The 24,855-nt window shown below is 42.6% G+C and overlaps 1 protein-coding gene across 4 annotated transcripts in view; it reads right to left on the bottom strand.

Moving 5' to 3' along the window:
- The window catches only part of YIPF2 (Yip1 domain family member 2), a 36,520-nt gene that overhangs the window by 6,315 nt on the left and 5,350 nt on the right, over positions 1-24,855 (bottom strand). For 3 of the 4 annotated variants that reach the window (XM_058171178.1, XM_058171180.1, XM_058171177.1), the window contains exon 4: positions 4,221-4,301. The exons of the other annotated variant lie outside the window; for it this stretch is intronic. In XM_058171178.1, the coding sequence (XP_058027161.1) occupies positions 4,221-4,301 (81 nt within the window). The remainder of the gene's footprint in view (positions 1-4,220; positions 4,302-24,855) is intronic. 4 annotated transcript variants of the gene reach the window in all.

The raw sequence follows: 24,855 nt of genomic DNA, 5'->3' as shown, positions 1-24,855 counted from the left end.
TCTGCGGCATCAGTGGCGGGCCTTGTCTTATGGCCGTGATATTCCATCGGCTGTTTCCCGACCTGATGTGGCCATGACTTGGCTTCTGGTCGCTTTTTCATCTGCGGCATTTGACATCAACGGAGGGCGGACCATCATTTAATATGCTTTGCCTATCTGAGGATATGACCATCTTTCGCTGACTCTTATTCCTTCATGCGATACTCTGCACATGAACTCTTGCGCCTGCGAGGTGCCCCCGCCTCGCAGGAATGGCCCGCTTCATTACCTAGGGCCGGCCTCAATGACGGGTCTTGGGACCCACAGAGGTGGCATGCGTCGAGAAAGAGCCTTTGGGGATTTTTAAATAGGGAATTTTTAAGGGTAGGGAGGGTAAGGGCGGGTGTTGGGGGAAACACGTCAGGGGAGGGGTATGTCCAGTCTCAGCGCGCGCTCACAGCATTACTTTAGTTGGTCCGAAGACGGGGGGAGGGGAGTGTTCAGAGCAGAGAGTGTCATTCCATCTGCACGGTAAGTGGGAGAGGCAGACATGGCGGAGGCAAGGGGCCGTATCATTCTTCGGGAGCACATGTTCAATGTCTAAAAGCGATCACGTGCTCCGGCCCCTCAGTCCTTACTCGTTCCCCGGATGGTCAGGACCCTCAGAGCTTGGGTCTGAGGCTGATGCTTTACAATGCCCGGTCTGTGGTTAATAAGGCTCCCCTGATTTGTGATCTTATTCAGAGGGAGTCTGCGGACTTTATGGGCATTACGGAGACCTGGTTGGGCACAGAGGGGGGTGTACCCCTGGTTGAACTGTGCCCTCCGGGTTTCCGCGCATTCCATCAGCCAAGGGCCCAAGGTAGGGGTGGGGGGGTGGCGATTGTGATTAAAGAGAGTCTGGAGTCGAGGTAGTCCACTGTACCTCAGATAGCTGGTTGTGAATCCCTCCTTGTGAAGTGGGGCCATCGGAATCAGATGGGTCTGTTGATCACGTACCTGGCTCCTTGCTGCGTGACTACAGCCCTACCTGAGCTACTAGAGGTGCTTGCTGGGGTGGCGGTTGAGATTCCCAGACTTTTAGTCTTGGGGGATTTCAACTTGCCATCGGCCGGCTTGTCATCCACGGTGGTTCAGGAGTTCCAGGCCTCCATGACGGCCTTGGACCTGATTCAAGTAACTGATGGCCCTACACACATTGGGGGAGGCGCACTAGACTTGATTTTTATCTCTGGTCAGTGGGTTAATGATCTGGAATTAGGAGATATAGTGATGGAACCGGTGTCATGGTCAGATCAGTTTCTCCTCCGCCTAGACTTTCGGACTGCCGCCCACCACCGCAGGGAGACGGAGCCAATGCGTTGGTTCCGTCCCAGGCGCCTGATGGACCCGGAGAGGTTCCGGACGGAGCTTGGGCCCTTCCCTGAGGATCTGGCCCACGGCATGACTGAAGAACTAGTTGCGGCCTGGGAACGGGCCGCGGCTGGGGCTTTGGACCGTGTTGTGCCTTTGCGGCCTCTGACCCGGCGTAGATCTCAATTGGCTCCCTGGTTTTCCGAGGAGCTGAGAGAGATGAAACGCCAGAGAAGACGCCTAGAGAGCACTTGGAGGTCTAGCCGTTCCGAGGCTGATCGGACACTAGTGAGGTCTTTCACTAAGACCTACCTAGTGGCAATGAGGGAGGCGAAACGTTCTTACGTTTCCACCCTCATTGCATCGGCAGATAACCGCCTGGCCGCCTTGTTTCGGGTGACCCGTTCCCTCCTTCATCAGGAGGGACGGGATGACCCTTTACAAGGACGTGCTGAGGAGTTTAACGGTTATCTATACGATAAAATCGTTCAGCTTCGGGATAGTTTGGACCAAAATTGCGATGATCCAACCGAGATGACGGAGACGCGTCTTGTTGAGGTTGTTTGGGATGAGTTTGATTCTGTGGCTCTCGACGTGGACAGGTTGCTGGGGAGGTTGCATGCAACTACATGTTTACTGGACCCATGTCCCTCCTGGTTAGTACTGGCTACTCAGGAAGTGACACAAGGCTGGCTCCGGGGGATTACAAATGCTTCTTTGGTGGAAGGGGTTTTCCCCGCTGCCTTGAAAGAGGCGGTGGTGAGACCCCTCCTCAAGAAGCCTTCCCTGGATCCAGCTATTTTGGGGAATTATCGTCCAGTCTCCAACCTTCGCTTTGTGGCGAAGGTTGTAGAGAGTGTGGTTGCATGGCAGCTTCCCCGGTACCTGGATGAAGCTGTCTATCTAGACCCGTTCCAGTCCGGCTTCCGACCCGGTTATAGTACGGAGACGGCTTTGGTTGCGTTGGTGGATGACCTCTGGAGGGCCAGGAATAGGGGTTGCTCCTCTGCCCTGGTCCTATTAGATTTCTCAACGGCTTTTGATACCATCGACCATGGTATCTTGCTGCACTGGTTGGAGAGATTGGGAGTGGGAGGCACCGTTTATCGGTGGTTCTCCTCCTATCTCTCTGACCGGTCGCAGATGGTGTTGACAGGGCAGAGGTCGTCCATGAGGTGCCTTACTTGTGGGGTGCCTCAGGGGTCGATTCTCTCGCCTCTCCTGTTCAACATCTATATGAAGCCGCTGGGGGAGGTCATCAGTGGTTTCGGGGTGAGTTACCATCTGTACGCTGATGATACTCAGCTGTACTTTTCCACCCCGGACCACCCCAACGAAGCTGTTGAAGTGCTGTCCCGGTGCCTGGAAGCCGTACGGGTCTGGATGGGGAGAAACAGACTCAAGCTCAATCCCTCCAAGACGGAGTGGCTGTGGATGCCGGCACCCCGGTACAGTCAGCTGCAACCGCGGCTGGCTGTTGGGGGCGAGTTACTGGCCCCAAGGGAGGGGGTACACAACTTGAGCGTCCTCCTGGATGGACGGCTGTCTTTTGATGAACACCTGGCGGCCGTCTCCAAGTACGCTTGGTTCGCCAGTTGCGTCCCTTCCTTGACCGGGATGCCTTATGCACAGTCACTCACGCTCTGGTCACTTCTCGTTTGGATTATTGCAATGCTCTCTACATGGGGCTGCCCTTGAAGTGCACCCGGAAGCTGCAGTTAGTCCAGAATGCGGCTGCGCGAGTAGTAACGGGAGCCACTCGTTGCTCCCATGTAACACCACTGCTATGCAGTCTGCACTGGCTTCCTGTAGTCTTTCGGGTGCGCTTCAAGATTTTGGTTACCACCTTTAAAGCGCTCCATGGCTTAGGACCCGGGTACTTACGGGACCACCTGCTGTTACCTTATGCCTCCCACCGACCCGTACGCTCACACAGAGAGGGTCTTCTCAGGGTGCCGTCCGCCAAACAATGTCGGCTGGCGGCCCCCAGGGGCAGGGCCTTCTCTGTTGGACCTCCTACGCTCTGGAATGAACTTCCCCCTGGCCTACGCCAAGTGCCTGATCTTCGGACCTTTTGCCGTGAGCTAAAAACATACTTATTTATTCAAGCGGGACTGGTTTAATAGTTTTATTAATTTTAATTGGGTTTTATTGTGTTAGGGTTTTTAAATTTTTAAATTTTTAATGTCGGCCTTTTTCTAATATGCTCTGTTTTAAATTTTTGTTTTAATTGTATATATATTGAGTTTTTATCTTTTTGGCTGTACACCGCCCTGAGTCCTTCGGGAGAAGGGCGGTATAAAAATCTAATAAATAAATAAATAAATAAATAAAATAATTTGCTTCCAATTAAAAACCAATTTTGTGCATAGAACAATATTTTCCTCAAAAACAGCTTTAATTGATGGAACTTGTCCCATGGAGTTTGCAAGGGAACCATCTGAAACAAATGCAAGGGAAGAGGGGGAGGAGTGGAGTAGAAGCAAATCCTGTCACATAAACAGATTTCAGAAGCATAGGGCATTCAAACCACACATGATGGCTTATTAATCGTTCTTTTCTTCCTTCCCCCACTTCAATACTAGGCGGAGGACAAAAATCTTGTAGTGTTTATTCAGTGTTTTATTTTTTTAATGTTTAGCAATAAAAACTCTGTACTAGTACAACACTGGATTCTGCTCAAAAATAACTAGGTTAATGAATTATTTAATTAAAAGAATATTTAAATGATTGCTATGTTTAAATTCTATTTCCTGAAATTTGGAGTTTAGGTTACTCTAAAGAAAAAATTTTCAAGAGACTTGAAGTAATTTTGGCACATATTAGAACTGCTTTCAGAATTTGCTTTTTCACTTTGCCTTCAAAATATGGCCCATGGATTCTAGTACCTGGTATGTGTCAACATTGAAAAAGGCCTGGTAATATTCAAACGTCCAGAAACTGGAATTCTTCTTCTGGAAGATCAAGAGCTGCAAGAATGAAAATGGAAATCACTGCTTTCTTCATGTCCAGGAGAGAAAATGGGTATACAAATAATCCTCAAGTTATAAATGTAACAGAGCCTACCCATTCCATTCGTAACCCAAGGATTCATAGGAGTGAACTGCTCTCCCCCACCCACCTATGGCAGCCGAAGCAGCTGGCTCATAGTTCAAGAAGCATTACCCCCTTCCAATGCCTAGCACTAAAGACAGCAATAAAACAATTAATTGAGCAATAAAACGATAAAAGCAGTGATCACTCCCTCCTTTCGCCTGTTAAGTGTACATGAGGTATCTCAGGGTGGGGAAGGCCATGGGGGGCCTAGTGATGGAACAAGCCACCTGCTTCAAAGTACCCCATGCCTTCCCAGATGCCCCGAGATACCTCATTCTCCGTCACCTGGGGTTCCCACAATTGCTCACACACACCCATGCTGCCACACTGGGTCATTTACCTTGTGAAGTTCTGCAAGAGAAGAGGGAAAGCAGGATGAGCATGCCCTGTTCAGCTTCTCTGACTCACCAAGGCTGCCTGCCACTTCTGAAGTGGTAGGCAACGTCGGTGACTTTCCTCCAAAGGCTTGAAGCCTCCCACTGGCATGCAAAAACTTTTTGTGCACAGACTGGTAGCTTTTGGATGCCCTAATCTTGAAAAACTTCAGGCACCAATTCTCTGCAAAAGTGGATGGGTGCTTGAAGTCGCAAGAGATCATGGCCCCCAGAAGCTTTCAGCCTCTGGCCGAAAAGTGTTTATGAGGCTATGGGGTGCCATTTCAAAGAACTCCATAGGGCTTGAGGAGGCCTTTACCGGAGAGAATGGAGCACCCGGAGGGAGCACCTGGAGCTCTGTTTTCACCAGGAAAGGGCTTGAGGAAAGGCCTCTGCTGAAGAGAACAGAGCCCCCAAAGGGAGCACGCATCGCTCCAGAGCTCCATTTTTTCCAGGAAAGACCTTTCCTTAAGGCAGGGATGTCAAATTCAAGGCCTGGGGGCCAGTGGCCTGTGCAGCCATCCTGGAAACAGCAAAGGACCAGCCTGCAGTGCCTCTGCAAATGAAAACAGAGGTCGGGAGAGCTGTGTGCAGCCCTCTCGAGCTCCATTTTCACTGACAGAAGGTTGCAGGAAGCCGTCGCAGCCAAAACGCAGCTCGGGAGCTTGTTTTTGCTGGCAGAGCACTTGAGCCACCGCAGGCACCCCAACACAAGTGATGTCAAGCTGGCCATGCCCACCCCGGCCCTCCAAGTTCAAACACAACCCTGATGCGGCCCTCAATGAAATTGAGTTTGACACCCCTGCCTTAAGGCCTCTGCTGAAGAGAATGGAGCCCCCAGAGGAAGAGTGCGTCATTCCAGAGCTCTGTTTTCACCAGGAAAGGTGTTTCCTCAAGGCCTCTTCAAAAAGAACGGAGCTCCTGGAGGGAGCGTGCATTGCTCCAAAACTGCTTTTGCCAGGAAAGGCCTTTCCTCAAGGCTTCTGCCGAAGAGAATGGAGCTCCGGAGCGATGCATGTTCTCTCTGGAGGCTCTGTTCTCTTTGGCAGAGGCCTTGAGGAAAGACCTTTCCTGGCAAAAACGGAGCTCCGAAGCAACATGTGTGTCCCTCCTGGCCCACTCTCAGCAGCAAAGGTTTTTTGCAAAGGTGGCAAAAGGCTTCACAAATGGAAGGAAAGCTTCAATGTTTCAGGCCTTCCCTCCATTTACAAAGACTTTTGCTGCAGATCTTATTCAGGCCTCCATTTGCAGAGAGCAGAGACCTAAATTCCATGAGATCACTAGAGATCAGTAGCATGAGATCTTGGGACTACTGATCTTGTGTGATCTTTCGGTACTTTCGGCCTCTATTCTCTGTGTACTCACCAAAGGCCTGAAGTACCAAAACAGGCCTAACAGTGCCTATGAAGTCCCAGGGTGGGGGTGGGGATTGGCAGGACGAATATTGCAGACCCTCTATGGTCATTCGTAAGGGTAAACAATTGCCATGGTGCTACAACATTCGTAGTTTTGGGACTTGTTCATAAACACTAGGGGGCGCGTATTGCATAACTTCAAACATTCGCTAACGTTCATAACTCGAGTTATGAACGTTATAAATATATATAACTGTTATAACTGTTATATAACCTGTGTTTTATATTGGGCATTAAAAATTATAAAGGTAAAGTACAGTCTGCAACATCAAATAATTACAACATAAAAAGCAGTTAGTTCAAGATGGAAATAATAGGGTCAGGAGGCAGGTCAGCACCTACTAAAGTTTCCCAATGATTTTCAAATACATTGCCACTGCAGAGCTCACAGTGTGATTTAATGAGCATTGAGATAACTTACCCGGAACCAGCAGTGCACTTTAATTGGCAAGTATTCTACTAGGCTAGGCCAATAACTGACAGTACCGTATTTAAGTATCAGTTCCAGGCTGTGAAACCCAAATTTTGTCAAGTGGCTCTTTATTAGATTGGAGAAGCATTAAGTGGGGCATTGCACAGATCAGTCCTGGTCCTCTATTCTTCAATATTTTTATTTACAATTTGGATGAAGAGAATACTTACAGACATCTTTAAAATATTAGAAATATTTAAAATATTATTATATATATAATATACTCCCTGACTTTAAAAAACTTTATTTCTGAATGAAAATGGCAAAGAGGAGAGGGAAGGGAACGGAATAAAGCTATCTCCCCACTTCTGGGAACAGTGGTGAAAAAGCGGATGACATTAATGAAAACTAAATTGACAAAGCTGAAACTTTGTTTTTAAAAATAGAAAGCAGATTGGGCAAAGTGACTTTTTTGTAAAATGAATGACTTTTGAAATTTTAGATAGATAGATAGATAGATAGATAGATAGATAGATAGATAGATAGATAGATAGATAGATAGATAGATGATTATATATATATATATGTATGTATGTATGTATGTATGTATGTATGTATATCTTTATACCGCCCTTCTCCCGAAGGACTCAGGGCAGTGTACAGCCAATTTTAAAACAGTACAATATACAATTAAAACAAAGACTTAAAAAACATATTCCACAGATGACCGAAATTTAAAATAATTAAATTTAAAACCTTAAAATGCATAAAATAGTAACCCCATTTAAAAGTTATTTAAAAATTTAAGCCAATCCTGCTTGAATGAATAAGTGCGTTTTCAGCTCACAGCGAAAGGTCCGAAGGCCAGGTAACTGACGCAAGCCAGGGGGAAGTTCGTTCCAAAGGGTAGGAGCTCCAACAGAGAAGGCCCTTCCCCTGGGGGCCGCCAGCCGACATTGTTTGGCGGAAGGCACTCTGAGAAGACCCTCTCTGTGTGAGCGTACGGGTCGGTGGGAGGCATAAGGTAACAGCAGGCGGTCCCGTAAGTACCCGGGCCCTAAGCCATGGAGCGCTTTAAAGGTGGTAACCAAAACCTTAAAGCGCACCCGAAAGACCACAGGTAGCCAGTGCAGTCTGCGCAGGAGCGGTGTTACATGGGAGCCACGTGTCGCTCCCTCAATCACCCGCGCAGCTGCATTCTGAACTAACTGAAGCCTCCGAGTGCACTTCAGGGGGAACCCCATGTAGAGAGCATTGCAATAATCCAAACGAGAGGTGACAAGAGTGTGAGTGACCGTGCATAAGGCATCCCGGTCAAGGAAGAGGCACAACTGGCGAACCAAGCGCACCTGGTAAAAAGCTCTCCTGGAGACGGCTGCCAAATGATCTTCAAACGACAGCCGTCCATCCAGGAGAACACCCAAGTTGCGCACCCTTTCCATTGGGGCCAATGACTCGCCCCCAACAGTCAGCTGTGGTTGCAGCTGGCTGTACCGGGGTGCCGGCATCCACAGCCACTCTGTCTTGGAGGGATTGAGCTTGAGCCTGTTTCTCCCCATCCAGACCCGTACGGCTTCCAGGTTAGCACTTCGACAGCTTCGTTGGGGTGGCCCAGGGTGGAAAAGTACAGCTGTGTATCGTCAGCGTACAGTTGGTATCTCACCCCAAAGCCACTGATGACCTCGCCCAGCGGCTTCATATAGATGTTGAACAGGAGAGGCGAGAGGATCGACCCCTGTGGCACCCCACAAGTGAGGCACCTCGCAGTCGATCTCTGCCCCCCTGTCAACACCATCTGCGACCGGTCAGAGAGATTTATATTTGACTTTGGAAGAAGAAAACTAGATTGAATATAATTTTAAAAGTACTGGGAGTAAACTGCAGTGCCATCTAATGGTGCTTCAGAAAATTAAACAAAAAATCTGAATAAAGGAGAAGATAAGAGTGAAAAGATCTTGGACGGTGTTTTGAAAGTTGGCAAGAGAACTTTGATAAGAAAGAGTCTTGTGATTTTGCAGCAGGGGGAAGAAAGTTATAAAACATTTGCAAACTGTTAAAGAATGAACTGTCTATTGTTTTTACCTGCTGGATTTATAAATTTGAAACGGTGGATTTTTGGATATATTTTTTTCTCTTTCTTTTTAATCAGCTTTTCGCTTGTTGGATTAATTTGTATTTTTTGGCATTGGAAAATTTGTTATTCTTGCCTTTTCCCCTTGGTTTAATTTTTTTTAGTGACTATTTTTCTTTTCTTTTTTTTTATTTCATTGCCTTTTTGGACCCCTTTTTCTTGATATATTTTGGGCTTTTAATTTTTAAATATTGATTTTTGGTTTTTCTCTTCAACGAAGACTTTTTTTTTTTACTTACCGTATATACTCGAGTATAAGCCGACCCGAATATAAGCCGAGGTACCTAATTTTACCACAAAAAACTGGGAAAAACTATTGACTCGAGTATAAGCCTAGGGTGGGAAATGAGGCAGCTACTGGTCAATGTAAAAAATAAAGATAGAGCCAAGTAAAATAACATGAATATTTATTTGAACGAAAATTGCAAAACGTCTACTCTGCAATTGTGCTGGGAAAGCCCAGGGTTGCCCGAGCATGAAAAAGCAAGAGAAGATAGTAAAGCAATAACCCAGTTCTCAAACCGCTTGTTCCAGCCTAAAGTATAGGGTCAACTAGAAGAGCGATCCGGAGAGAGAGCTCTGAGGACTGGGGCAGGGAAAGGCCGCTGAGGAAGGAGGATTCCCAGCTCTAAACAAAGGGAAATCCCGGCAGACCCCCACGGGAAGGAAGGGGACGGGCTGACTCACCGAGCATCTGGCTGAAGAGCAGCTGCTCCAGGTCGCCCAGCACGGTGACTACTAGCTCGAGCGGTTTGACTTCGGCGTAAGGCCCCCGCGGGATGCGGCTGGGCTTGCCCAGGTTGGAAGGCAACGGCGCCAGCGGCGGTTTGTTGCTGGTGGCCGGGGCCAACTTAGCCTGAAAGAGTGAGTGCTCGGACCGGGAGAGGTTCTTGGACATGAGCGAGGGCGCCTGCTTGCCGCCTTTGAGGCTACGGCTCGTAGAGCTGCATCTTCTTCTCGCTGTCGGTCAGGAAAGACAGGTTGGTGAGGGACTTCTGCTTGCGCAGGTTTGAGGCCACCGGCAAGCGAGCCTCCACGCTGTCCGACTTGAAGACCTTCAGCTCAGCCGTCTTGGGCGCCACCCCGGCGGGGCCTTTGGGGTTGGCGCGCTTCTGCATCATGGCCTTGCTCCCCTCGGACGCCGCCTTCTTGAAAGCCTCCTGACGTGGTGGTTGCCTCCGCCGCTGCTCCCGAGCATCTCCTACCCGCCTGCGGTGAGGAAACCATTTAAAACCCCAGCTTCTGAAGCACGGAGGGAGAAGAAAGAAAGCCCTGGCGGTGCAGTGAGAGGGCGGGGCGTGGGAGCCGCCTGCCTTCTCGGCCGACGCCGCATGTCGGGAAACCTCTCCCTCAGCCGAGAAGGCTGGGGCTCCCCGCCCGCGCGCGGACCGAGCCAAGCCGGTCCCAGTCCAGCCGAACGGTGGCGTCGGCCGAGAAGGCTGGCGGCCCCCGCCCGCCTCTCACTGCACCGCCAGGGCTTTCTTTCTTCTCCCTCCGTGCTTCAGAAGCTGGGCTTTTAAATGGTTTCCTCGCGGCACAGCCTGGCGGGAGTTACTGCGGACCCGAGCCAAGCCGGTCCCAGTCCAGCCGAACGGTGAAAGTGGAGCGGCGCTCAGCATGTCGGGGAAACCCTCTCTCCCTCAGCCGAGAAGGCTGGCGGTTCCCCCGCCGCGCGGACCCGAGCCAAGCCGGTCCCAGTCCAGCCGAACGGTGAAAGCGTCGGCCGAGAAGGCTGGCGGCTCCCCCGCCCCGCCCTCTCACTGCACCGCCAGGGCTTTCTTTCTTCTCCCTCCGTGCTTCAGAAGCTGGGCTTTTAAATGGTTTCCTCGCGGCACAGCCTGGCGGGAGTTACTGCGGACCCGAGCCAAGCCGGTCCCAGTCCAGCCGAACGGTGGCGGGCGGCGCTCGGCATGTCGGGAAACCTCTCCTCAGCCGAGAAGGCTGGCGGCTCCCCGCCCGCGCGGACCAGCCAAGCGGTCCCAGTCCAGCCGAACGGTGAAAGCGGAGCGCGCCGCATGTCGCTTTCACCGCTTGGCTGGACTGGGACCGCTTGGCTCGGTCCGCGCGCGGGCGGGGAGCCGCCAGCCTTCTCGGCTGAGGGAGGAGGGTTTCGACATGCCGAGCGCCGCCCGCCACCGCTCGCTGACTGGGACCGCTTGGCTCGGTCCGCGCAACTGCTCAGCCTTGGGCAAATCCCGCCGGACGATCTCGCCGCCTCTTTGGCGTCTCCTGTGCGGGGTTCCCGAAGTACATCGAGACGTAGACTCGAGTATAAGCCGAGGGGGCGCTTTTCAGCACAAAAAACGTGCTGAAAAACTCGGCTTATACTCGAGTATATACGGTAAGTGGATTGGCTAACAAGAACCTGAACCTAAGCTTGATTTTGATTTTGGATTCAAAATTTGATTATTTGGATTACAATTTGGGCAGTTTGAACAGAAGAAACAAGATGAAGAAAACAACACATCTATCATTACCATCAATATCAACAGCATCCGGCACCATGGGACAAAAGACAGGAGAAAGTACAATACAGCAAGAGAAAACCAATGCAGAATTAAAAAATATGCTATAGGCCAGGGGTCCCCAATCTTTTGGACCTCAGGGACCACCAAGTTCATAATTTTAAATCCCGCGGACCACAGTACGAATCCAGCGTGCCGCTTGCTGAAGCGCCTAGACTCCCAGTGATGGGCTGGGGTCCTTCAGGCAGTCCCTCCTCTCTCTTTCTCTCTTTCCTCCCCCCCATCTCTCCCACTCTTTCTCTATAATTCTCTCTTTCTCTCTCTCCCATTTATTCTCTCTCATTCTCTCATCTTTCTCTCTCCCCCCTTCTCTCTCATTCTTTCTCTCCTCCTCCTCTTTCTCTCTCATTCTTTCTCTCTCTCTCTCTCTCTCCCTCTCTCTCATTCTTAAGAAAGATGCTCCCCAAAGCATTTCATACAATGACAGAGGAATTAAGTTTACAAGATGCATGGAGAATAAGAAATTTAAAGGAGAAGCAGTATACATTCTATTCAGGCATATGTCATGGTCAAAAATAGATATGATGTGGCTGTCAACAGATTTAATATCCAAGATATGTAAGATTGATATAGAAGCAAATATATGGGCAGACCACAATCCAATAACAATGACATGGAAAGGGCAGAGAAAAAGAATGAGAAGGGCATTAAACCAAAATTTATTAAATGAAAAAGACTTTTTACAATACATGGAAAAAGAACTGACCGTTTTCTTTAAAGAAAATAGAAAAGAAGATACATCATTGCAAAATTTATGTGATACAAGTAAAGCATATGTAAGAGGACTGGTAATGACTTACGTAGGAAAAAGGAATAAACAGAATAGACAAACTCAAAAGAAGTTGGAGGAGGAATAGAACAAATTAGAGAAAGATTTGCAAAAAAATCCACAAGACAAAAAAATTAAAAATTTAATGGACTTGCAAAACCATAAATTGAACTTAATAGAAAATAAAGGCCTGGCAAATAAAATAAAATCAACAAAGCAAAATTTCTTTGAAAATGCAAATAAGAAAGGAAGATGGCTGGCATATAAAATGAAGAAGGAATTGATTTATCAATTATAAGATCAAGATGGAAAGATATGTTATCAAAATGAGGAAAAGAAAAATAATAATTGAGAAATATTATAGGAAGTTGTACCAACAAGAGAAGATACTAGAGGGGGAAATAGAACAATATTTGGAAAAAGTGATGATTCCTAAAATTCCAGAAAAATTTAAAAAGACATTAGAAGAAAGAATATCAATGATGGAATTGATGGAGGGAATTAAAAAACAGAAGAATGGAAAAACCCCAGGAGCAGATGAATTACCAGCAGAACTATACAAAAAGCTGCAAGATTTATTAAGCAATACAATGTTACAAGTATTTAATGATTTATTAACAGAAGCCAAGGTTCCAAACTCATGGATGAAGGCATATATGACTCTTATACCAAAAGAAGAAACAGATCTACAACAAATAAAGAATTATAGACCAATTTAACTATTAAATGCAGACTATAAAATATTTACATCAATTATGGCTGAAAGATTGAAGAGGTTGTTAAATGAATTCATACATCCAGATCAGAATGGTTTTTTACCTAAAAGACAGATTAGAGATAATATACGAATTATAATGCATACATTGGAATACTATGAAACACATTCCGATAACAAATGACATTGTTATTTTTAGATGCACAGAAAGCATTTGATAATGTGAATTGGCAATTTATGACTATAAAACTACAAAGGATGGACTTTGGGGATAGGTTTATTAATATGGTCAAAACTATATATAAAGATCAATCGGCAAAGGTAATAGTAAATGGTGAAATGACAGAAAAAGTGGATATTAGAAAAGGAACCAGACAAGGATGTTCGCTATCTTCATTATTATTTATTTTAACCCTAGAAATTTTAAACAGAAAAATAAGATAAAGAAATAAAAGGAATGAAAATCAAAAGAGAAGACTATAAACTACAAGCATTTATTTATTAGGGAAGAACCAACAGAAACGATCCAAAGTTAATTGAGCAAATAGAGGAATATGGAGAAGTAGCATGATTGAAAATTAATAAAGATAAGACAAAAATTATAGTTAAAAATATGAGAGAAAAGCAAAAGAAGCAACTAATGGAGAAGCTAGATATTCAAATACTGAAGAAAGTGAAATACTTGGGCATTAAATTAACTTCAAGGTGTATTACTGTGAAGAAAGATAATTACTACAAATTGAGGAATCAAATTGAAATAGATTTGGGAAAATGGAAAAATTTGCAATTATCACTAATGGGAAGAATAGTGTTAATTAAAATAAATATACTCCCAAGAATTTTGTTTTTCTTTCAAACGATTCTGATAAAATTGGAGAAAAAATACATTGAAAATTTGAATAAAATGATATGGAAATATATATGGCAAGGAAAAAAAGCAAGAATTAAACTACTTCAAGATTCTAGAACTAGAGGAGGGTTCGGCCTACCAAATTGGGAACTTTATCATCAAGCAGCGATGTTGACTTGGGTTAAAGAATGGATTTTATTGAGAAATACAAGACTATTGACTTTGGAAGGACATGATCTGCAACTAGGCTGGCATGCTTTTCTATGGTATGGGAAAAACAGGATACATGGATACTTCCAGAGACACTGTAATAAGGAATGGTTTGTTAACAGTATGGGAGAGAGTGAAAGAAAAACATATCGAAATACCAATGTGGCTTTCAACAATAGAAGCATTGACACATCCAAATACGATCAACATGGAAAATATTGTGAGATATAAAGACATTTTAACAGAGAAGGGAGAATTAAAACAGAAACAAGAACTAGAAAAACAAGGGATTGAGACTGACTGGTACATGCAATTGCAAATACAATCAAGATATGATAAAGACTTGAAACAATATGGTTTTAATTTGGGAAAATCAGAGTTGGATGAGAAAATGACTGGAACAGATGAAAAAATGATTAAAAAACTGTATAATTACTTATTGCAAATTAGATTAGAAGATGAAGAAGTAAAAGAGACATTGATAACATGGGTGAAAAATTTTGGTTATACAATAGAATTAGAGAGATGGCAACAACTATGGGAAAGGAATTATAAATTAACAATGGCAACTGCATATAAAGAAAATATATATAAAATGTTTTATATGCCACCAGAAAGGTTATCAAAAATGTGTAAGGATAAATCAGCTAAATGTTGGAAATGTTTGAATTTGCCGGGATCATATCATATCTGGTGGTCATGTACAGAAGCAAAAAATATTGGTTTAGAATACAGACATGGTTAGAGGAAATGTTACATCAGTGTACATAATTAAAACCAGAGATTTTTTTATTGGGTATTTTACCGGAGAGATATAGTAAAGAAGATACATATTTAATCATAAATAACAACAGCAGCAAGAATTGTATTTGCACAAAATTGGAAGGTAGAAAAAATCCCGTCAGAAGATGAAGTAATGAAGAAGATTTTAGACTGCGGAAATGAGCTGATTAACATTAAGAATAGAAGATAAAGAGGGATCGGTGTATTTCAAGACATGGGGAAGATTTTATGTATGGTTAGAAAAGAAATATGAATAAAAGATGACATAAATGACAAGGTAAAGTTAAATGAGAGAGAAGACAAAAGGAAATAGAAACCCAGGGGACACCAGTGTAAATAGAAAAAGAGGATGGGGAAAAATGTTATTATATAAATGTACAATTATGATGATAGATGTGTAAAGGGTAAAATTGAAAAGAAAGTATATATTAATAGAAAATTGGGGCTGCTCGGATACCAAGAGTGGAAATATTGGACAACAAAGGAGAAAGAAAGGAGAGGGTAGTAGAGGGCAAGATAGGAGAGGAGGAGAGAGGAATGGAAGAAAGGGAAAAGGAGAGGAAGAAAGGATAGGGGAAAAGAGTAGGAGAGGTGGTTAAATAGGGGGAGAAGAAGGGAGGAGTGGGGAAAGGAAGAGGAAGTAGGAAAGAGGAAGGAGAGGAGGAAAGAAGAAATTAGGAGAGGAGAGAAGAAGGTAGGGAAGGGAAAGAAAGAAAGAAAGAAAGAAAGAAGGTTTGTTGTAAAATGAGAGAAAAGAAAGGGTAGAAGAGCAATCCTGAATGTAATTCAAAAGTGTTTTTTTTCTTTAAAAATTATATGTATATGTAGGTTTCCGGTTTGGCACCGTAGGTAATGGCGGCGATGTTTACGATCGCCAACCTCTGGATTATGTGGAATCGCTAGGACAGCTTAAATCTGCCGTCCAGCGGTTCGAAAAAAACCCTCTTCGGGAGAAGAAGAGGAGGTGAGCTGCAGGGTAGAAGTAGAACTTCCCTAAAACCCCTGAGAAAAAAGGGTTAAGTTCCCTCCAGCAACCCGAAGTGCTCCAGATCCGAGGATTTTTCTGCTTTGGCGGATTCAATCACCACGACCAAACGCCAAGATCTATTTTGGACAATAAAGGATTATACCGGACAGAACGAAAGTGGGAGAACTTTATGCAAGTAGCCAAGCCAATTCCCCGTTACTTTGTAACAAGCTTGAAAATAGCAAGAAAATGGTGGCGAATTGTTAAGCTAACGAGTGGAAAGCGAAAGTGACAGAACTTTTACTGCTTGCCATGTGCCGCTGGTAAATTGCATGCTGTTTGCTACTTTAACTCCTTGCTGCCTGCTGATAGAATCTAGGGGAGATTTTTAAATATTGCTTTAAAAGACTGTGTTTTTAGGAGGTTAAGAAGATTTAAAGTGAATATTAAGTTGGAAATAAATAAATAAATAAACAATTTTATAGAAGATGGCAGCCAAACAATTAAAGTCTACTGTAACAAAGGGCTCTGGAATTTCATCAGCTGATGCCTCTCCAGCTCATACAGCAGATATTAGAACATTGAATTTGGAGGATTACAGGAGAATTTGAAGGATTTTATACAAGAAAAAGTTAAAGTAATAACTGATGAAATGTCTGAATGAAAGAGCAGATATTAGAAATTCAAGTGGGAAATAAAGAAGTTAAAGAAGGATTTGTAATTACAGTATAAAGTTTGGCAACAAATGTAATTTTATTAGAAAAGGAAGTTGAGGAAATCAAGCAATTTAATTCAAAATTAGAAAATAAAATGGATGAATTTCAAAGTAAAATGGAAAAAACAGATGATGAAATAGTTTTGATACAATACAGAAATATGGAATTTGCTTTAAGAATCAGTGGCTTAAAGGAGAATAGACAAGAGAACTTAAGAGAAATTTTTTCTGAAGCATTTGCTGAGATATTAGAAGCCCGTCCAGCAGATGTGGCTTATCAAATTGACAAAATATATCGTGTGAATTCTTGGATAGCAAGGCAAAAAATGTTGCCAAGGGATGTTGTTATTTATTTTACAAATAGAACAGTGAGAAATCAGATTCTGCAAGCTTCATATAAGGAGGAGAAGATTCAGGTTGCTGGTCAAGATATCTTAATATTAAAGGAAATTCCACCAAAAATGTTAAGGGCTAGGAAGGAATTTGCCTTCCTGGTGAATGAACTTAAAAAACGCCAGAATGAATATAGATGGGATATTCCAACTGGTATAATAGTATATTATGCAAAATGTGATCTACGGCTGGTGTTCCAAAAGTTTCCTTTGGCCGATAATGGCAATTAAACTATTATCTTGGAATATTAATGGGTTTGAATTCACCACAGAAGAGAAGGAAAGTATTTCATTATTTGAAACAATTTAAAAACGACATTATCTGTTTACAAGAAACACATATTAGATCTTTAGACCAGAAATATTTGATAAATTCAAAACTGGGAGTACATTTTGTTGCCTCCTCTTTGGAAAAAAACAACGGTTTAGTTATATATATAAAGAAGGATATATCAGCAAAATTAATTGAGGTGGATAAGTAAGGAAGATATATTGCTATTGAACTTTTGTTTGAGGGAAAGAAGACATTATAGGAGTTTATGCTCCAAATCAACAAGAAGAATTTTTTTTCAAGTTTTTACATAAAAGAATAGTATTTTGGGATTATAAATCATATATATTAATGGGCGATTGGAATGGTGTGTTGGATACTCGAAAAGACAAAAAAAGTTTAAGGAAGATTTCAAGCCAGGCAAAACTACCAAAGGCTTTTTTTGAAATGATGGAGGACTTGGAATTAAGAGATATTTGGAGAGAACATAATACAGAAGAGAGGGATTTTACCTTCTTTTCTGACAGGCATCAATCATTTTCGAGGATTGATTTTATTTTGATTTCTAATGATTTGTACTCCAGAGTGAAGAAGACGAAGATTTATTCAAGAACTCTATCTGATCATAGTCCAGTTTGGATTGAGTTTGATCAGGAAAAGGAGCCTAGGAGATTATGGAGGTTGAATGAGAACTTGTTTAAATACGAACAAAATGTAAATGAATGTAAAAAGCAAATGAAAGAATTTTTTATTATGAATATGAAAAAAAAGACATCTATAGAGATGATTTGGGACGCTAGTAAAGCTTATATGAGAGGAAATCTTATACAAATGAACATTAAATATAAAAATAAACTGCAGAAAAAGAAAAAGGAATTGGAAGAGGAAATTAAAAAGAAAGAACAGTTATTGATAAATAGCCCAGGAAATAGTAAAATAAAAGAATCAATAAATATATTAAGAGGTCAGTTTAACATGTTGATGGCAGATCAAGTAGCAATTAATTTACAATATGTAAAACATAATACGTTCAATAATGCTAACAAGCCAGGAAGATGGCTTGCCTATTTAATAAAGAAAAAACAGAAATCACGAACAATTGATAAAATAGAATATAGGGGCAAGGAAGTGATCAAAAGAATTTGATTAAAAAAGTGTTTTTAGAGTATTATACTAAGTTATATATTAGGGATATGATTGATGATACAGAGCTAGAAAGATATTTACAACAACAATATATTTGTGAGCTTACAGAAAATCAAAGGGAAGAATTGAATCAATTAATTACTTCAGAGGAAATTTTGTTAGCAATTAAGCAGCTTAAAATCGGTAAAGCACCAGGTACGGATGGTTTAACAGCTGTTTATTATAAAAATTTACAAAATGAGATGGTTGAACCACTTAAAGAGTTATTTAATAAAATTCAAATGGGAGGGGATGTTCCCCCTTCATGGAGGACAGCTTTTATTTTGTTAATACCGAAGGAAGATCGAGATGGTATTAAACCAGAGAATTGTAGGCCTTTTAAATACTGATTACAAGATATTTGCCAAGATACTTGCTAATAGATTAATGCCAGTGATGAATCAAATAATTCATAATGATCAATCAGGATTTATTAAGGGTAGGCAGATGAGATATAATGTGAGGCAAATTGTAAATTTACTTGAATATTTGGAACGAAACAACCAAGTTTCAGCGGCACTCTTTTTTCTGGACGCTGAAAAAGCCTTTGACAGATTGGATTGGCAGTTTTTGTTTAAAGTAATAGAAAAAATGCAATTTGGGGATTATTTTATCCATGCAATTAAAGCAATATATCAGACGCAACCAGCACAAATAATAGTAAATGTTGGGTTAACAGAAACTTTTAAAATTGGGAAAGGGACGAGACAGGGATGCCCCTTGTCTCCATTACTTTTTATTTTAACTTTAGAAATTCTTTTGAATAAAATACGTGGTTCCGATCGAATAAAGGGAATTAGAATTAAACAGCAAAATAATAATAATAATAATAATGATGATGATTATTATTATTATTATTATTGTTATTGTTATTATTATTATTATTATTATTATTATTTAATTTGTATACCGCCCTTCTCCCGAAGGACTCAGGGCGGTTTATAGCCAAGATAAAATACAGCAACAACGCATACAATACTAAAAACAGACATTAAAAAACTTATTCAATTTGGCCCCATTTTAAAATACAATCAACTCTATAAAATTAATAAAAATTTCAAACCCATAAAATCAGCTAAAAGATTTAAAAATTCAAGCCAGTCCAGCAAGACAGAATAAATAAGTCTTAAGTTCGCGGTGAAAGGTCCGAAGGTCAGGTAATTGTCGAAGTCCAGGGGGAAGTTCGTTCCACAGGGTAGGAGCCCCCACAGAGAAGGCCCTTTCCCTGGGAGCCGCCAGTCGACATTGCTTGGCTGATGGCACCCTAAGGAGTCCCTCTCTGTGAGAACACACAGGTTGCTGGGAGATAGAAGATGGCAGTAGACGGTCCTGTAAGTATCCCGATCCTAAGCCATGGAGCGCTTTAAAGATGGTAACCAATACCTTGAAGCGCACCCAGAAGACAACAGGCAGCCAGTGCAGTCTGCGCAGGATGGGTGTTACATGGGAACTCCGAACCGCTCCCTCTATCACCAGCACACCTGCATTCTGGACTAACTGGAGCCTCCGGGTGCTCTTCAAGGGGAGCCCCATGTAGAGAGCATTGCAGTAGTCCAAGCGAGAGGTAACAAGAGCATGAGTTACCGTGCATAGGGCATCCTAGTCCAGGAAGAGGCACAACTGGTGAATCAGGCGAACCTGATAAAAAGCTCTCCTGGAGACAATCATCAAGTGATCTTCAAAAGACAACCGCCCATCCAGGAGAACGCCCAAGTTGCGCACTCTTTCCATCTGGGACAATGACTCGCCCCCAACAGTCAGCCACGGCTGCAGCTGACTGTACCGGGATGCCGGCATCCACAGCCACTCCGTCTTGGAGGGATTAAGCTTGAGCCTGTTCCTCCCCATCCAGACCCGTACGGCTTCTAGACACCTGGACAGAACTTCGATAGCTTCGTTGGGGTGGCCGAAAAGTACAGCTGCGTATCATCAGCGTACAGTTGGTACCTTACCCCAAAACCACTGATGATCTCACCCAGTGGCTTCATATAGATGTTGAACAGGAGAGGCGAGAGAATCGACCCCTGCGGCACCCCACACATGAGGCGCCTCGGGGTCGATCTCTGCCCCCCTGCCAACACCATCTGTGTCCGGTCAGAGAGATAGGAGGAGAACCACCGATAAACGGTGCCTCCCACTCCCAAACTCCCCAGCCGGCGCAACAGGATACCATGGTCGATGGTATCGAAAGCCGCTGAGAGGTCTAATAGGACCAGGGCAGAGGAGTAACCCTTGTCCCTGGCCCTCCAGAGATCATCAACCAACGTGACCAAAGCCGTCTCCGTACTGTATCCGGGTCGAAAGCCGGACTGGAACGGGTCTAGATAGACAGTTTCATCCAGGTACTGGGGTAATTGACGTGCCACCACACTCTCTACAACCTTCGCCGTAAAGCGAAGGTTGGAGACCGGACGATAATTTCCTAAAACAGCTGGGTCCAGGGAAGGCTTCTTGAGGAGGGGTCTCACCACCGCCTCTTTCAAGGCAGCAGGAAAGACCCCCTCCCGCAAAGAAGCATTTGTAATCCCCGGGAGCCAGCCTCGTGTCAGCTCCCGCGTGGCCAGTATCAACCAGGAGGGGCACGGTCCAGTAAACATGTGGTGGCATTCAAGCTCCCTAGCAACCTGTCCATGTCCTCGGGAGTCACAGGGTCAAAACTATCCCAAACAGTCTCAATAAGACGAGTCTCGAACCTCTCGCCTGGATCTACCCAATTTTGATCCAATCCATCCCGAAGCTGAACGATTTTATCGTATAGATAACCGTTAAACTCCTCGGCACACCCTTGTAATGGGTCCTCCCGCCCCTCCTGTTGAAGGAGAGAGCGGGTCACCCGAAACAGGGTGGCCGGGTGGTTATCTGCCAACGCAATGAGGGAGGAAACGTATGAATGTTTCGCGTCCCTCAATGCCAAAGATTAAGAGCTTTTGCAGATGACTTGGTTGTTACTGTATCTCAACCAACTGAGCCGGTTTAGCTCAGGCTGGTAAGGCCTGTTATTAAGAACACAAATCCTGCAATTACTGCAGGTTCGAGCCCGGCCCAAGGTTGACTCAGCCTTCCATCCTTTATAAGGTAGGTAAAATGAGGACCCAGATTGTTGGGGGGGCAATAAGTTGACTTTGTAAAAATATACAAATAGAATGAGACTATTGCCTTATACACTGTAAGCCGCCCTGAGTCTTCGGAGAAGGGCGGGGTATAAATGTAAACAAAAAAAAAACAACCAATATTTTCAGCTACTGGTTTAAAAGAAATAATTGGTCAGTATGGTAAAGTATCTGGATTTAAGGTGAATCAGCAAAAGACAAAGATGATAACTAAAAATATGAATACACAACAAAAAGAAGAGTTAGAAAGAACTACGGGTTTTGAAATCGTTAAAAAGATTAAATATTTAGGAATATATATTACAGCTTCAAATGTCAAATTATACAAAAATAATTATGAGGTATTGTGGCAGAAGGTATGGAAAGAAATGGAGAGTTGGAAGAAGTTACAACTATCTTTGCTGGGAAGAATAGCGGCTATAAAAATGAATGTTTTGCCCAGGTTTTTATTTTTGTTTCAAATGATACCGGTGCTTAAGAATGATATTAAATTACAGGAATGGCAAAAGGGGATTAATAAATTTGTATGGATGGGCAAAAAACCAAGAATAAAATTAAAAATAATGCAGGACACAAGGGAAAGGGGGGTCTTAAAATGCCTAATTTAAAATTGTATTATGAAGCAGTTGTCTTATCATTAATTACTGATTGGATTAATTTAACTGAGGAAAGAGTTTTGAATATAGAAGGTTATGGTTTGTTATATGGGTGGCATGCCTATTTATTATATGATAAGAAAGCTGATAAGATATTTAAAAATAATATAATTAGAAATGCATTATTGAGGGTCTGGAGGAAATATCAATATAAATTAGATGGAAAGATTCCAATATGGGCAATCCCGAGACACGTGATATAAATATGTATCAAAAGATGGAGGTAGTTACTTATAAAGAACTCCTTTGTATGGAAAAGGGGGAATTACAGTTAAAATCCAGAGAAAAGATGGGGGAAGAAGGGAAAAATTATACATGGTTTCAATATGGACAATTACAAGCTAGATGGAAATTAGATCAAAAAATAGGTATTAAGCAAACTGAGGATAATTTGTTAAAACAAATGAGAGATCAAGGTCAACAGCATATTAAGAGGTTGTATAATGTATTAGTAGAAATAGACTCAGAGACTGAATTGGTTAAGGATTGTATGATTAAGTGGGCACAAAATTTTCAGCAACCAATAATGTTGGAAACTTGGGAAAGAATTTGGGTGAGGAATGTTAAATTTACACAAGCGCAAAATATGAGAGAAAATTTTTATAAGATGTTTTATAGATGGCATTTAGACCCCAAAAAGTTGTCATGTATGTATCCTAATGTACAGGCTAAATGTTGGAGATGTGATTGTGAAGATGCCACATATTACCATGTATGGTGGACTTGTAAAAAAGTTAAAGCATTTTGGATTAAAGTATGGTGGATCATGCAGAACATTCTGAAAAAGAAGATTAAGTTTACTCCACAGTTCTTTCTACTAGGAATAATTATGGATTGTACAGCTATAGAGACTAAATTGATTTTGAACTTAATAACAGCCACAAGACTTTTGATTGCTCAATATTGGAAGAAAGAATAATTACCTACAAATGAAGAATGGACACTTAAAGTATCAAATCTGGCAGAAATGGCAAAAATTTCTGCTTATTTAAAAGACTATACACAAGAAAAATATATTTTAGAATGGAAAATGTGGATTGATTATATTCAAAATAAGTATCAGATAAAAAAATATCGAATAGCATATGAGTAAATTTAGGAAATATTTTGTATTAGATATATTTTTGAAGGAGAAGGGAATTAAGAGTGTGATTATGTGTGGAGTGACTAGAGATTATAATTTAAGATTTATTTTGGATTATGATTGTTAGTTTTGATACCCTGCATTTTGTTCTGGGAAGTCAGGTGGGGGGGTGGGGGGTAAGGGGAAGTGGAACGGGGGTGGGTGGGTTTGAGGGTAGAGGATGGAGTGATAGTTAATGTACAGAGATTACTGAAGATGTATAAATATAATTAATGTAGGGTCGGGTCTGCCCAGCTACCATTTTAGAATGGTGGGGAGGGAGAAAGTAGAGAGTAGGAGGTAGGAAAGAGGAGAAGAGGGGTAGAAGAGGGAGAAGAGGAAGGAAGAGGGGTAGAAGAGGGAGAAGGAAGGTCTAGGGTGGCGGGAGGAGAGGATGTAGATAAGAGAAGGGGAGGAAGGTCTGGAAAGTAGAAGAAGGTAGAAGAGGGAAGAGAGTTAAAAGGAGGGGGTGGTGACTGGGCAAGCCTGACTAATTGTATATGACTGTACATTGGATGAGTTGTTGGATATGAATGTAAAAATAAACTTTTTTATTAAAAAAATTATATGTATACGTGTGATTAACCATGAATAAGAGAATGCACACTTACAATGTGTTTATAAGAAATAAAATAAACTTTTTTAAAAAAAAATGTAAATAGAAGCTAGAATAGTAGCTCTACCCACATGGTGTGTAAAACATCACCATCTCCAAAATTCTGCTGCTAAAATTCAGCACCCAAAAAAATCTGCATTTTGTTAATTTTCTTAATCCCCACCCTTAAACACCTTAACTGCTCCCCAAACGGCCAAAAATTGAGCTTGCCTCTGTTCTCCAATTTAAAACCCTTTCAACTTCTTTAATAATAATAATAATAATAATAATAATAATAATAATAATAATTTAATTTTTATACCGCCCTTCTCCCGAAGGACTCAGGGCGGTAAACAGGCAGATAAAATAATACAATATATTACAATAAAAACACTCTTTAAAAAACTTATTCAATGTGGCCTAAAATTTAAAATACAATACAAAATATAAAATAAACCCCAATAAAATCCATATTTAAAAACCCTATTTAAGCCAGTCCTGCTCGGAAGAATAGATACGTCTTCAGCTCGCGGCGAAAGGTCCAGAGGTCAGGAAGTTGTCGAAGTCCTGGGGGAAGCTCATTCCAGAGGGTAGGTGCCCCCACAGAGAAGGGGGTACCCTTCTTTAGTAATCATAAGCATGTTTAGGAGATTAAAGATTATATGGCCTCCTGAAGTTTAGTCCCTCAAACATTGCCCATCCTAGCTAGTTTCAGCGTTTGGAGTATCAGATAGGAATAATGAGTTCACCATTGTCACTTTGATCTCTGTATTGTGGCTGAGTTTGCTAATTTCTCTATTTTTAAAAAATATGATTATTTCTGCCCTGTTCATGTTAGCAAACTAACAGAGCTAATTTTATTCCTAATTTGTTGCATGAATTCCAAATTATAACCAATTCCTTTTTGGAGCTTTAATGTGAATTTGTCAAGAAATACTATAGTTAGACTTCCGGTATGGCTCCGCTTCGTGGAGAGCAGCTATGATTTAGCTGCTAACTCCCTAGTCAGTAAGAGCTGTCAGGACATCGTAAATCTGGGTCCGACAGCTTGGAATTCTCTCCTTCGGGCAAAGAAGGAAAGATGAGCATTCAGGTTTGAAGTTGAGACACCCTAATAAGCTTCAAAGGCTTACAGGGAGATCTCCTTCCATAGCCTGATAAGCTCCTGGCTGGGCGAGGCTTCTGCCTTTATGGCGGACAAACGAAGCGTCCAATTTCCACGGTTGGAG

The sequence above is a fragment of the Ahaetulla prasina genome, chromosome 2 (genome assembly GCF_028640845.1).
Source record: "Ahaetulla prasina isolate Xishuangbanna chromosome 2, ASM2864084v1, whole genome shotgun sequence".
Lineage (NCBI taxonomy): Eukaryota > Metazoa > Chordata > Lepidosauria > Squamata > Colubridae > Ahaetulla > Ahaetulla prasina.
The sequence above is the reverse complement of the archived record's forward strand: the minus strand, read 5'-3'. Positions and strand labels throughout refer to the sequence as shown.